This window comes from Vitis vinifera, chromosome 18, assembly GCF_030704535.1.
Source record: "Vitis vinifera cultivar Pinot Noir 40024 chromosome 18, ASM3070453v1".
In the NCBI taxonomy this organism is placed as follows: Eukaryota; Viridiplantae; Streptophyta; class Magnoliopsida; order Vitales; family Vitaceae; genus Vitis; species Vitis vinifera.
In genome coordinates, this window is record NC_081822.1 from 23,158,496 (window position 1) to 23,173,141 (window position 14,646).

At 31.9% G+C, this 14,646-nt stretch overlaps 1 protein-coding gene across 1 annotated transcript; it reads left to right on the forward strand.

The window, feature by feature from the left end:
* Positions 1-1,580: 1,580 nt before the first annotated feature.
* LOC100247483 (tryptophan aminotransferase-related protein 3) lies at positions 1,581-7,066 on the forward strand. The gene is made up of 5 exons (XM_010666765.3): positions 1,581-2,230; positions 5,263-5,557; positions 5,646-5,938; positions 6,058-6,338; positions 6,701-7,066. Exons 1-5 carry the CDS (start codon positions 1,941-1,943, stop codon positions 6,919-6,921), a joined length of 1,380 nt encoding a protein of 459 aa, XP_010665067.1. The 5' UTR covers positions 1,581-1,940; the 3' UTR covers positions 6,922-7,066.
* Positions 7,067-14,646: the final 7,580 nt, after the last annotated feature.

A 14,646-nucleotide genomic window follows, 5' to 3' on the forward strand; every position in this document is an offset into this window, starting at 1 on the left:
CAAATTTTTTTCTCCAAACATCATTACTGTAGAAAGTATTGAAATTTCCATATAGGAGTTAAATAAAATGTATGACTTAGGATCAAACTTTTTTGAGTCTTTTTATTATTTTCATACGAAAAATAGTACTAAACAAAGTTTTCAATTTCATTTTTAAAAATAGTTTGCACTTTTTAATTAAACATATTTTAAAAAAGAGACCATATAGAAAATAAAATTTATTTTTAAAAATAAAAATAAAAACTAGAAAAATATTTTTAAACCAAATTCAAACACAATCTATATAATTTTTAACTTCTTGTTTTCATATAAAATGAGTAAATATAACTTTTAACCTTTTTATTTAAGAAAAATTCAATATCTACTATATATGGATATAATTCACTTCTAAAATTAAGTCATACAAAAACATTTGAACTATATATTTAAAATAAAAACTCTTCATCCATCCTATTTCTTTCTTTTTCTTTTTCTTTTTCTTATTTTGATAAATTTTCAATTAATTTAAATCATTAAAAAAAATTCTTATTAAACAAATTTACAATATTTCATACAACTTATTATTAAAAGTTATGTTCAAAAAATTTATTAAAATAAGAAAGGAAGAACATTTAAAAAAAAATTGAACTTTTTATTTTATAATAGGAAAAAGAAAACTTTAAAATATTTTTTAGTATAAAAAAAATAAAATAATGAATATATTTATTTAAATAATGTTTTAATTATTAAATTATTTACTTTTAAAATATAAAAGATAATTTTTATTTATTTAAATTAACATTTTTTAGAAAGTATTTTTTAAAATAGTTTTTAAATCATCAATATAAATTTTTTTATTTATAATTAAAAAATATAAAATAACGTTGATTTTTCAATTATTTATAAAAGGGTTTAAAAAAACCAATGAAAAATCCAAAAATAATTAAATAAGAGAGAATGTGTTAATAGAGACATGTAAATAGTGATAAAATAAAAATAAAAATAAGCAAAATAGGTATTTATATCTATTACCATCTCATATAACTGTACTCAATTATCCAACTCAATTGAAGTGAAAACACAATTCTCCCCTTTTTTTTTTCTTCTTTTTTTTCTCCTCACATTCCCCAAGGATCACCGACACAGTTGACTTGCTACAACCCCCTTCAGAACACTTAACATGTGCTAACACATAAACCTTTAATATGCATTCAATATAAATCATTAAGCTAAAGTGTTCATGCTTATCATGATTAATATTAAAAATAGAAAGACGAAATCTTTTAAAAATTTTAATTATTTATATATTTCACTCATTATAATTATTTTTTAATTTAAATAATGTATAAATTATTAATTTATAATGTACATCTAATTTTGGAAGCATTACATTAATTTATTTACGGTTTCAGGAAGCAGTTGGCCCTGAACCCACTATCCAGCACTGCTTATGTACAAAGGAGGGTGTGTGGACCAACCAAGGACAGTCTCAGGACATCATGATAATGGCACAACACCCTCAACTTTATACTTTATATTTGAGGAGGGTGTGTGGACCAACCAACGACAGTCTCTAAAGACATCATGATAATGGCTCAACACCCTCAATTTTATACTTTATATTTGAGTCTCTCTCTCTCTCTCTCTCTCTCTCTTTGCCTCGATTCTCACTTTCCCCTTTTGTTTCCTCCATTTTTGCCTTCTGACTGTTGCAAAATGATCTGCATTCCCCTCCTGTGTAAATAATTGAATGATCTTTTGTAGCTGGAAAACATATATATAATAAGCATATGTATCTTATTTCCTTCTTCATCTCTCCCAAAGTTTCCTTTCTCTCACTCCATCCAATCTTTTTGTCCAGAATTCCTTAATTGTTCCAATATTACCCACCTCCAACATTCATTAACCATTTCGTCTTCTCTCCCTTAAAAAACCAAGGTCTACCCTCCATTAAAAAAATCATGGCTAAGATCCAAATCTCCTTGTGTGTTGTGTGTTTAGTGTGTTCTTTAATCCTCAATTTGTTGCTTGTGAGTAACCATATGCATGTGGGTGGGAAGTGGGAGCTGAGTTGGAGCAGAAAAGCAGCAGAAGAAGGAGAAGCAGCAGCAGCAGTGGCATGCTCCGGCCATGGAAGAGCATACTTGGATGGCTTGGTTGTCGATGGAAGCCCTGTTTGTGAGTGCAACTCCTGCTTTGAAGGTCCTGATTGCTCTCAATTCTCACCTGATTGTATTGCAAATGTTGACGGGTAAGTGTCTCTCTGTCTGTTTCTTAAGTTTTTACTACATGTGTTTTTGTTTTTCTTCCTTGATATCATAAGATTACCAAAAAAAAAAAAAAGGCTAAAATCAAGGAAATTCATTCTTGCTAATGAAAGTTTGATCCCTTTTTCAAGAGAATCTGAGGGACCCAAGATATACAAGTAGAAGAAAATACCATTGGTTTGTGATTAATCATTCTGTTATGGAATATAGAATTTTATATGATTTTATCTTTTTGATTTTCTTTGGAGAGGGATGGGATGGTACGATCCAAGAAGGTTGAGATGAGATTTTCTATCTATAGATTTGTGTGGCATCGTAGCCTACAAAGAAAACTATCTCCACTGTAGGGCCCAAAGGATAAGGAGAAAATGATAAGACCAGAGGTTAATTTCTCATGGTAAGACGGGTTAATTTCTCGACTAGAAAGATAATCTTGGTTGTGAAAAATCCAGTGGGCGAATGCTGTTCTTCGGCAGCAGACAACACACCTCTACTGTTTTTGTTTTTTCCAAGGCATGACAATTAGCCAACATCTTCCGTAGAAAAAAGAAGTAAAGGAACTTATTTTAAAATGTGGTAAAAAAAAATATATATTTAAAAAAACTACTGAAAATATTTTTAAAAAAATTGACTTATATTCAAAACAAGTTATGAAAAAGTTATTTTCATTTAAAATTTGTCAAATATTTTTAAAAATTAAAATTATTTTATCATTTTGGAAAACAATATCCAAGGAGTGCTTTACACTCTTTTATTTTAAAAATAAAATATAATACAAATTATATAAAAATATTAGAAATATATGTGTGTTAAAGTTCTTTATTCTCCACGTGAAGAGAATTCTATTTTTTTTAAGTTCTTTATTCGAGAATTCCATTAGAAAAATGTTATAAAACATTATTTAGTTTAAACTTCCTGTTGTTTATTTGTTTTTCCATTTTTTATTTTCTTCCATTTTCCTTCAATTTTTATTGGTCTCTTACTTGCACATGTACTTCTATGAGACTCATTTTAGATAATAAAAAAGTATTAGAAAAAGTCTATTTTCCAAAATTTAAAATCATAACGATATTTATGATTATTGAAAACAAAACCAATATGATCAGTTTTGATTGATTTGAATCAAATTTTTTTATTGTATTTATGTTGCTACTAGATGCTCTCATTATCCACTCTTAACTTAGTAATTGTAGCTTTGTTAACATCTTGTCCATCCTAATTCCTAAGTCTCCTTCAAATTAGGCCTACAAACATCTTTTTAAGCTACCAAGGGAAATCTCGTTAAATTCATTAGATTCTACATTTGGCAATCAAAAGAAATTTCTATTGATTCTATCCAAATCTTTAGTATTATAACTACTTTTACAATTTTAAAACAATTCATACATGAAGAGAGAAATAATTCATAAATGAGAAGGTAGTTAGCTAAATTAACCTTGATTAGAACTATTTTTCCTACTCTTGATAGAAAACAAGCTTTCCAAAAAGCTGTTTTTTTTTTTACCTTAAGATTTAAGAATAATTTTAAAAAATTAATTTTTATCCTACCTTGCACAATGGAGCAGCCAAGATATTGTTTTATTCCATTGGAAAGGGGAATACCTAGTACTTCCCTTAATTTCTTCTTCATGACCCTTTAAATATTTTAAAATTTTGAACTAAAAACTTATAGAAATTCATAAGTTAACCCAACATGACACAACAGTTGGTTGAATCCTATTAATATTAAAAAAATAAAAAAATAAAATAAAATAAAATAAAATAACAAATTAGAACCCCATTTGAGCTAGAGGCCTTAGTAAATATGATATAGTCATTTGCAAATATGAGAAAGAATTTTGGGTCGATTTTGGTGAGTTGGAATTCTTGGCCTACTTTACCATCCCTTTACCTAAATATTCTATACATAGAATAAAAATATATAGTAATAAAGGATCTCTTTGCCTAATACTTCTCAATGGTTGAATTTTTCCTTTTAAAATACAATTTATTGAGATGGAATAGAACATTATGAAAATGTTTTCCATAACCCATGTAATCCACTTGAGTGAAAACCTATTTTGAATAAAACCATTAGGTATAGGAAAATATTTAAGTGAGGATTCAAACTCAATAATAAGAGCTCTTAAATACATGGTTGTTAGTTGTAATGACTTTGATACCATCTCTCGCTATGACATATATAATGAATTCAAGCACAAAAGGATATGAGGTTTTAGAATGGTTAGATTAACTATGCTTATATATAGGACTGGAAACAATCTATTGTATCATAGAAAATTATTTCCCACACCACTGAGAATTATAGAGAAATTAAAAAGAACACAAACACAATGATCAAGCCTTTGAAATAGTATCATGTTTTCTTGCTCAACCCCAATATTCCTACTTCACTAGGTATTTTTTGCTCTTTGTTGGATCTCTTCTTATGCAATATAATTTTTAAGAGCTTATTTCACTTTCACCTTTTCTTTTATTATTATTATTTATTATACTTATAGAGATATTTCTAATATATTTTCTTATGCAGAATATATATGAAAATTATTATAAAAAAGTATTTTTATTTTATAATACTCTTTTACCATCAAAATGATTATCTTATTTCTCTAACCCAACACTTTTAATTCTAAAACAAAAAAGCATAACAATTTACTTCATGAAAATTTTAAGGTATTGAATTGGCATCTGTCAAACTTTAAATCCAAACCGCATAAGATGAAATATGGATATTTGAACAAAAGTACAAATATATGAGACCAACATATGAATAAGGTGCGACCAAGATACAAAATAATAAGAGCTCATATGTGATATAAATGGATGAGACTCGAGTACAAAGTTACAGTAACCGGATTATATACATGGCAACACCTCATTGAGGATACTTTTTGAGTAACTAAAGCAGGACTCTTAATCTCATATTGCTCTCTCCATTTTTTTTCCACTGCTTTTCTTTCAATCAGTAGTGCTAATGTATCACTATATGTTTACTCATTATTTTTGAACTGTGTAGAGGGGATCCCCTATTCTTAGAGCCCTTCTGGATGCAGAATGCAGCTCGCAGTGCAATGCTGGTAGCAGGGTGGCATCGAATGAGCTATGCATTCAACAACCAGTCTTTAATGTCACAAGTCCTCGAAAACCAGATCCGAAAACTACACACTGCTGTTGGAAATGCAGTCACACAAGGAAGGTTCATCGTCTTTGGTACTGGCTCAACCCAACTCCTCAATGCTGCAGTGTATGCCCTTTCACCAGACAATTCATCAGCCCCAGCTAAAGTTGTTGCATCCTTCCCTTTTTACCCGGTTTGTCCTGCTACCTCAATTCCATTCACATTCCATTTCTGAGATACTATCAATTATATGAATTGCTTAATTGAAGAATTTCATATAGGTTTACCAACTACAAACAGACTTCTTTAGATCAAAGGATTTTCAGTTTCAAGGGGACGCATACTTGTGGGAGAACAACTCAGATAGTACCTCAAATCTCATCGAATTTGTGACTGCCCCCAATAATCCTGATGGACAGCTGAATAAAGCAGTTCTTCACGGCCCATATGTGAAGGCCATTCATGATCATGCCTATTATTGGCCTCACTTTACAGGAATTCCAGCTCCCGCAGATGAAGACGTCATGGTATTTACTCTTTCTAAGCTTACTGGTCATGCAGGCACTAGATTCGGGTAACAACCATTCCAACGATCTAATTATGCAGTTAACTTGTCCATAATGTCGTGCATAAATATTTTTCAGCAGCAACATATCTGACAAGAAGAGTAGTAACATTGCTATTCCTGTACAGATGGGCACTGATAAAGGATGAAGCTGTGTACCAAAGAATGTCAACTTATGTAAAACTGAATTGCTTAGGTATTTCCCGGGATGCTCAGTTAAGAGCCTATAAACTTCTGAAAGTAGTCATGGAAGGGAGTGGAAGGGAAATATTTGAGTTTGGTCACGCAACAATGAAGAACCGCTGGGAAAAACTGAGCAGTGCCTTATCAGTGTCCAAACGCTTCTCTCTCCAGGACATTGCGCCACAATACTGTACCTTCTTCCAAACAGTCAGAGCTGCTTCTCCAGGTGATTTCTCCATATGAAAATTTGAACTTATTTCTATATTTTTCAATATTTTTTAAAAATAGCTTTTATCATGGTGTTTTACTTTCAAACATTCTCTATATTTCTGTAATTATTTTTTGAAAAAGTTCTTATAAAACAGCTAAAATATGTTACCAGAAAACACCTTGTTTCATGTTTTTAAGGACAAAAGGTTGTTTTTTAAAACGGCTTCCAAACATACCCTGAGATTGTTTTTCCTCTTCAATTTCTCCTAACCTCCGCAACAACCAAATAGAGCTGTAAGTTGGTATCCAAAAGCTAAAGAGCTCAACACCAAAATTTTGAAATTAACTTGCAGCATGACAATTTTGTACTCATGGCAGCTTATGCATGGTTGAGGTGTGAGCGAGAGGAGGATAAAGACTGTTACAGAGCCCTCAAAAAGGCTGGCATCATTGGACGTGAGGGTACTTTGTTTGGTACTGCGAGTAGCTATGTTCGGCTCAGCCTCATCAAGACCCAAGATGACTTTGATATGCTGCTGCACCAAATAAAAAAGCTAGTGGCTGAGGAAGATGACATGCATGCCAGAAGTACTATGTGAAGAGTGGAATCAACAATCAGTTGATCATAAGCTCATATGTGAATGCAGAATTTATCTTCTTAAATTGTAGAGCAACTACATTTCTAGATTTTATGCCTCTCAAATCACTCACACATTAATAAATCAATTACATAAAAATTGAACATGATGTCATTGTTGGAGAATGGGTAGAATTAGAAGTTTATTGTATTCCAATACTCTCTTTTATTCAAATAGTACATAATCAACTGATATCTTATTTATAGATACACACACTTAACTCCTAATGATGAAATATAAAGACCTTTTAACATTTGACAACTCAAAAATAAAAACTAAAATAATCATTTAAAATAAAATATTCCCCTTTAACTTTTAAAAACTAAATCTAATTCTAATATTTAGAAAGTTTCTAAGTCAAGTTTAACTTTCTAACATGCCCTCTTAAACTTATTTGTGACTCTAAATAACATCCTTAATCTTCTAAAGTCTTCAAGCTTGAGAGGCTTGGTAAAAATATCTATAATTTGAGCTTGAGATTTTGCAAAATTTAATTACACGTCTTTCTTTATAATATTCCCTCCAATAAATTGATATCTTGTATCAATGTGCTTGCTTCGGTCATGAAAAATTGAATTCTTTTGATAATGCAATTGACGATTTCTTATTTAGATATATAGTGGATGCCTTGGTTTGGCTTATAAGCCTTTGCCATTCATCTTGCTTTGTATCTCTATTTCCCATTTTGCCTTCTTCTTTCCATTATACACTCATCTTACCGCAATTTCTTTTTTCCCTTTTGGAAGGGATTTTAGTTCCCATGTGTCATTCTTCCACGCCCTCTTGAGTAATGTAAGTTTTAGTTTTTTCTTTTATTATTTGATGAATTGAATCTACTTCTTCCTCTATCACCTTGGCCACTTCACCACTTCCACCACCATGCCCATGACCATGTCTATGATTATTATGACTTCTTTCATAAAAGTTTGTTTCATTCTTTTTTAATGTAAGTTTTTGTTTGAAGAATGTTTTAATTTTTCTTAGTTTTTTATTTTTAATCTCTATCCATGAACATGCAATGATTTCATTATAAGTTGACCAATGTTCACAAAATCTAAATTTTTAGATTCTTCAATGGCAACAACAATATAATCAACCTTTAAATCTAGAGATTGGATTATTCTTTCAATCATACGAGTATCATTTAAACCCTTGTCATTTCTTTTTAATAAATTCACTCTAGTGAATGCTCTAGAAAAAAATGGAAGATTGATTATGATTCTTTCATATTCAAACCTTCAAATTCTCCTCTAAAAGTTTGAAGATGAATTTTTTGTACCTTTTCAATTCCCTTGTGTGTATGTGTAATATCTCTTAAGACTTTCTTGGAGGTGGTTACACTTGAAATCTTCTAAAAAAATACCTATATCCATTACTTGATAGATGATGGTGAGAGTTTTGTTATCTCTCTTCTTCACATATTTCAAAAAACTCATTTGATTTGGGGATAAAGTGGTTTCATCTTACCAAGCAAAGCCTTCATCTTGATACTCCAGTTGTCATAATTGTCTTTGTTGAGTTGGGGAACTTACTTTGGTATATTTTTCTCCTACTAGTTTCATAATTAATTATAACAAGAATCCCAAAAAGAAATAACATATGAAGAACTTACCTTGAATTTTAGAATGAAATAAATACAAAAAAAGATTCTTCATTTCTAACTCTTCTAATCAAAGTTCTTGAGAGACCTTTAAGTTTTGTTTTTGTTTTTGTTTTTTTTTTTTTAATTTTTGATAATGTAGGAAACAAGATAAAGATAGCGGATGGTTATATGGATAAAAAAAAATACCTCAATTATCTTCTCTCTTTTTTAAAATTTTCAAATCATATAAATATATCCCTAAATTCAAGTTCAAGTAGATCTTTTAAAATTTTAATTTGAATTATATGAATATAACTTTTCAAATCACATAAATATTTCTAAATTCAAGGCAAATCTTTTAAAATTTTCAAATTACATAAATATCCCTAAATTCAAGACACGGATGTTACAAAAATAAAGGGAAGGATAAAATGGAAAAGTGAAAATAGATTTAAACTTAATAAATTATTTTTACATACTTTTTAAAACTCATTTCATTTATTTTTCTTTTTTATATAAATATTAAATAATTTTAAAATACATAATGTTACCCAAGGATTCTCCTACATATATTTTGATGATAGCAAATCATAATAAATATACTAATGGTAATAAATCAAGTTAAGTTTCAAGTATTAATCAAGAAAATTAAAAGAAAAGGCATGAACACTTTAAAAAAATCCAAAGAAAGCATAGTCAAGGGTGCATAAAGACCATTCAAGCTTAAGAACTCAATGTAAGATGAATACTTTGGGTGCACTTAGAATTTTTGCCCATTCATGCATCATTTTCATACTCGATTTTTTTTTTAAAACTAAGCTTTAAAGATCACATTTTATCAAAATTCAAATATCTGTTCAAAAACCTAGACAAAATTATCTTAATTTAACCTATAAAGGTATTTAAAAATGTTGCCTCAGTGTTAGAAGGTTTTCGAAATGAAAAAGATAGGTTTTAAGCCAAAAAGAGTCTAACCAATCAAGGAGGGGCTAAACTGACTCAATTGGTTTGGAATCAATTTAACTAGTTACCCCTTTCCTAGTCAAGGTCTGATTCAGGGTGCCAAAAAATTCTTTCTTCCAAAACTGTGAATTTTTGGTCAAGGCAAACCCTTTCTCAATCAAGACAACCCTTTTCTCGATTAAGGTTTGGTAGAACCTTAGAAAGGGCCAACGATCACCTATTATACATTAATTGCCTAATGACTTGTTAACTAATTGAATCAGAGCTAGATTGAGAAAAGCTAGTTGTGGGTTTTTTGTTATATCAAGAATATATTAAAATAGTGAATCTGACCTAGCCCAAAATAAGCAAACGAGAATTAGAAAAGGAAAATAAAACACTTATCGAATTATGTTGATTGAGGCTTAACAATGCAATGTCCTTAAAATAAATCATCTTTCCTTAAAGATGAACTCGATGCACTAGGGAACCAGTGGTCTACCTCCAAGATATAACGACCAATAGAACCTCACCTTAAGTGCTCTTGGTAGGCAAGATGCATACAACTCGGTATTATGAAATGGCCCTCTAGATGGGTGTACTAGCAAATCGAACATAAGTGAATGCAATTGCTATAATAGTGATGGAATCAAGGTGTATTGCAAATAGGAAGAGATGGTTATAAACAATGAAATGCAAATAAGAAAAAGACGGATGCTAGCCTTGACTACAACAAGGCTTTGAAAGTAGGAGGTCAGAAGCCATAAGGCTCTAATAGCATAAACGAGCACTCAAGGAAATGCTCTCTATAGCATAGTAAGAGAACAGGAAATCTCTCATGTTGATGCCTCACGTTCCTGATGTTCCACGTAGTTGCCAAGTGGATGGATGCGAGATCCCAACACACAAAGGTTCTTGATTCAGTCGTTATACCTGCAAAAGGACATCCGGACAGGGTGTCCGGACGCACCCTCTGATGGTTTTGTTAGCCATGGCTAGAGAGGGAGATATAAATCAGTTGGCCTTTTTACCAGGTCTCAGAAACTTACCTTCCTCTTCATGTGAAGGTTTATATATAGTGCCAGGAGTACTGTTCCTCTCATTAATGGCGGGGAGATATTTTATGTTGTCATGATGACATTAGGTGGCAACATGGCCATCGCCACCCTACGGGCGGCTGTCAGAAACAGTGGTAGGTGATGCGACTGTCAGAGATCGTGGGAAGTGATCATATAGAATGATCGTGGGAAGTGACTTGTTGTCACCTCAACCCGTCCTTTCACTCTGCAGGTGATGGGACGTGGGCCATGGCTGGCTGTTGTGATAGCGTGTGAGACTCGCTTTATTTTAGTCAATGATCCGGACAATCATATCCGGATAGCCCATGTTGGTTATCCGGATGTATTGTGGAGCGGATGCATTTATGGAAGCCGTCCGGATGCCTGTGCTTTGTAAGCGTCGTTTGATCTTCCTTGAGGCAGTCCGGATATAAAGAGTGTGGAAGCCGTCCGGATGCCTGTGCTTTGTAAGCGTCGTTTGATCTTCCTTGAGGCAGCCCGGATATAAAAAGTGCGCCATGTGCGCTTTACAGGAAGGTCCGGACGAGGGTGACCCGGGTGACAATGCGTGCCATGTGTCACTGTAGGATGCGTGCCACGTGTTCTCGGAGGGAGGGGTCCCTACATCTCAGAAAAATTTTATGTGTTGAAACAAAGAGAGAGTTCTGCTTTTATAGGTAGAGTCCCAATGGGTCTTTCCCATAAAATCAAAACCACTGAACTAGAACTCCAAGACTGGTTACTTTGTCTCTCGGAAGGAATGGCCCACTTTGAAGACTTACCCCAACTAAAAGACTAAGTCAAACAGAAATTAAAGAAATAAATTAAAATAACTCGCATGCATATGTAGAAAAGGGGAACCCCCATGCATAGGATGCGTGTGTGGACGTGATGCACATTAAGGGTTTTTGGCCTGAACTGCAAGAAATTGGCTTAAGCCCCTTAAGTGCGCGAGGCTTCCCCACACCTCTCCACAAGCCCATTGGGATAAGAAAAGCGGGTTAGTTAATATACCCACTAAAGGTGTTTCTCTTTTTCCTATGTGGGACAAGCAAAAGACTCTATAATAGTGAATCTGACCTAGCCTAAAACAAGCAAACAAAATCAGAAAGGGAAAACAGAACACTTATCAAATTATGTCAGCTAAGGTGTGACAATGCACTGTCCTTAAAATAGATCTGTCATCCTCAAAGATGAACTCCACCAAGGAACCAACAGTCTACCTCCAAGATACAATAGGTAGTAGAACCTCGCCTTAAGTACACTTAATAGGTGAGATTCATACGGCTCGGTATTATGAAATGGCCCTCCAAACAGGTGCAACAGCAAATCGAACATAGGAAAATGCAACTACTGCAATAGTGATGGAATCGAAGTGTACTACAAACGATAAGAAATGGTTGCAGGCAATGAAATGCAAACGAGAAGAAGATGGATGTTGGCTCTGACTGTAGCAAGGCTCTGAAAGTAGGATGTCAGAAGCCACAAGGCTCTGATAGTATAAACAAACACGCAAGGAAATGCTCTCTATAACACAATGGGAAAATGGGAGAACTCTTAGAAAATTTTTCTTTGTTGAAACTGAGGGAGGGTTCTGCTTTTATAGGTAAAGTCCTAACGGGTCTTTTCCATAAAATCGGAACCACAATTCACAAACCGGTAACTTGAAACTAGCTACTTAGTCTCTCTAAAGAAACGACCCACTCTGAAGACTTAACCCAACTAAAAGACTCAATCAAACAGAAATTAAAGAAATAAATTAAAATTTATTTAATTTTGAATTTGCAAAAAACAACTTAACTCGCACGCATACGCATGGAAGGGGGGAACCCTCCATCCCCCGCATAGGATGCATGTGCAAATGTGCATTAAGGGTTTTTGGCCCAAACTGCTTGAAATTCCACTAAAATGGGCTAGGGTCCCTTGGGTGCAGGAGGATTCCCCACACCTCTCCACAAGCCCATTAGGCTAAGGAAATTAAGTTGGTTAGTTAATATACCCACTAAAGGTATTTCTCTTTTTCCTATGTGGGACAAGCAAAAAACTCTAAAACACACACTCTTTACTATACACGCTTACTACACTTTTTGGGTGTTCGAGTTTGCAAACTTATAAATAGAGAGCTCTTTTTATTTATTGCTATGAGAACACTTACATTAAACTTTATACCTACTAGTTTCTCATATTCAAAGTTCTATTTCTCTTTGGTGCGTTAATCTCTAACTTGCAAATTCATTCTTAGTACACCCTTGTGTGTTCATCCTACCTTTTTGTGTATTCAACATTTATTGTGCTAGATTGGGTATTCTTAAATTCTCATTTATTTGAGTAAGGATGAGTGTTGAAGCTTTAAGTTATGATTAAACTTGAAGAGAAATTTATAGAGCTCACTAGAGCCAATGAATCCAATTGTAAAGACTTGGAAACTTGGATTGAAAGCTTCATTTTTAGTGGAACCTTCGCTTAGAAGGAGTTTGAGGATAGTGCACATAGGCGGGAATTGTTGAACCACTATAAAATCTAAGTTTGTTTTCTCTAATATTATCTCTTTACTTTTATTGAACTATTATATGCTTAATTACGTGCATTTTCGAAAAAGTTTTCAAAACTCCCCCCCCCCAAACTTTTCTTGGGTGTTTTACTTAAGTCAATTAGCTTTGTTTCACATAAGTTTTAATCATTTTCTTCAATTTTTTTTTATCTTTTTCTTACATTTTTTGGAATCCAAATATAGAGAGTTAAAGATAAAGAAAAATGAGAAAGAAATTTTTAATATTTTCCCTTTTTGTCTTATCATATTTTTTTACCCATTTAATCTTAGCTCTTTTTTTTTTTTTCTTTTCTTGGTACATTCCTAAATGAAACATAGTCTACACGTTCATAATAATGAGGAATCTCGAATTCCCATTTTCAAATATAAATTATTATGAGAGAAATAATTAGAAATTTTATAATCACGATACATATTTAAACTACAAATGAGTACAAAAAATAATATATGCTTCATATTTATTAATTGCATAAAAACATATCTATTCAATTTTGGCACAAATATATATATAAATAGTTATTTTCTATTTTAATTTTAATGGCATTACTGATTTTAACTAATTTTTAGATTTAAATAATATAAAAAATAAAATAGTTTTGAGTGGAAGAAATTAAAAGATGTCTAGAAAGAGATTGTTTTACTATTATGCCCTCTATTTTACGTTGCATGGTATAAAATAACAAAGTTCGCATTGTTAAGTGAGAAAATCAATGTTTTGAAAATCAAATTGGGTTGACTAGTCCAATCGATCGAACTGTCAACTAGCGGCTTCTCTAGTTCGATTGGGTAGAATGGAATGTTCTGGATTTGAATCGCCATCAAACCGTTTGACCCAATGGTCAAACCATCAAACCGAATGAATCGTCCTATGTTCCGTGAATCGGTCAACATGTACTTTGACCAAAACCTTGATGGTTTCCCTTACCTTGGCCTAAACTCCCTTACTTCCTAGCTCACCAACCTTCTTGCTTGCAATTTATAATGAAGAGGTTGCCAACCATGGATCTAATTAAGATTGCCAAAATGAAGAGGGAACCACTGTACTACATGATTCCTTTGATAAGCTCATTGTTATATATTTATATATTAATGTTGATTGCGAATTTTTATAATATAAAATATTTAAGCAAATATAATTAGATACGTAGATAAAATTAAATATTATAATTTTTTTTTAGATTTAAATATTATACATATTCTATTTAATAAAATTTTATATATTAATATGTTAATATTTGTGTTTATCATTTAATTAGACATATCGATTATAAAAAAAATGAAATGTTATTAAAAATTTTAATTATATATATATTTTAATTTCTTAAAATTATTTTTAATTTTAATAAAATATAAATTATATCTTTATAGCATCACCAATTCGGTTGTGGTTCGATCAGTGAACCATAAATCGATAATTTTTTCAGTTCAATGACCAATCCTATAAACATTGGAAAAAACTAATTAAAGATGTAAGAAATGTGTAGAAAAAACAAACTAAAGAGAAACAATCATGTGGAAAAAGAAAATGATATTTCGGTGAGATTTGTTTTCTG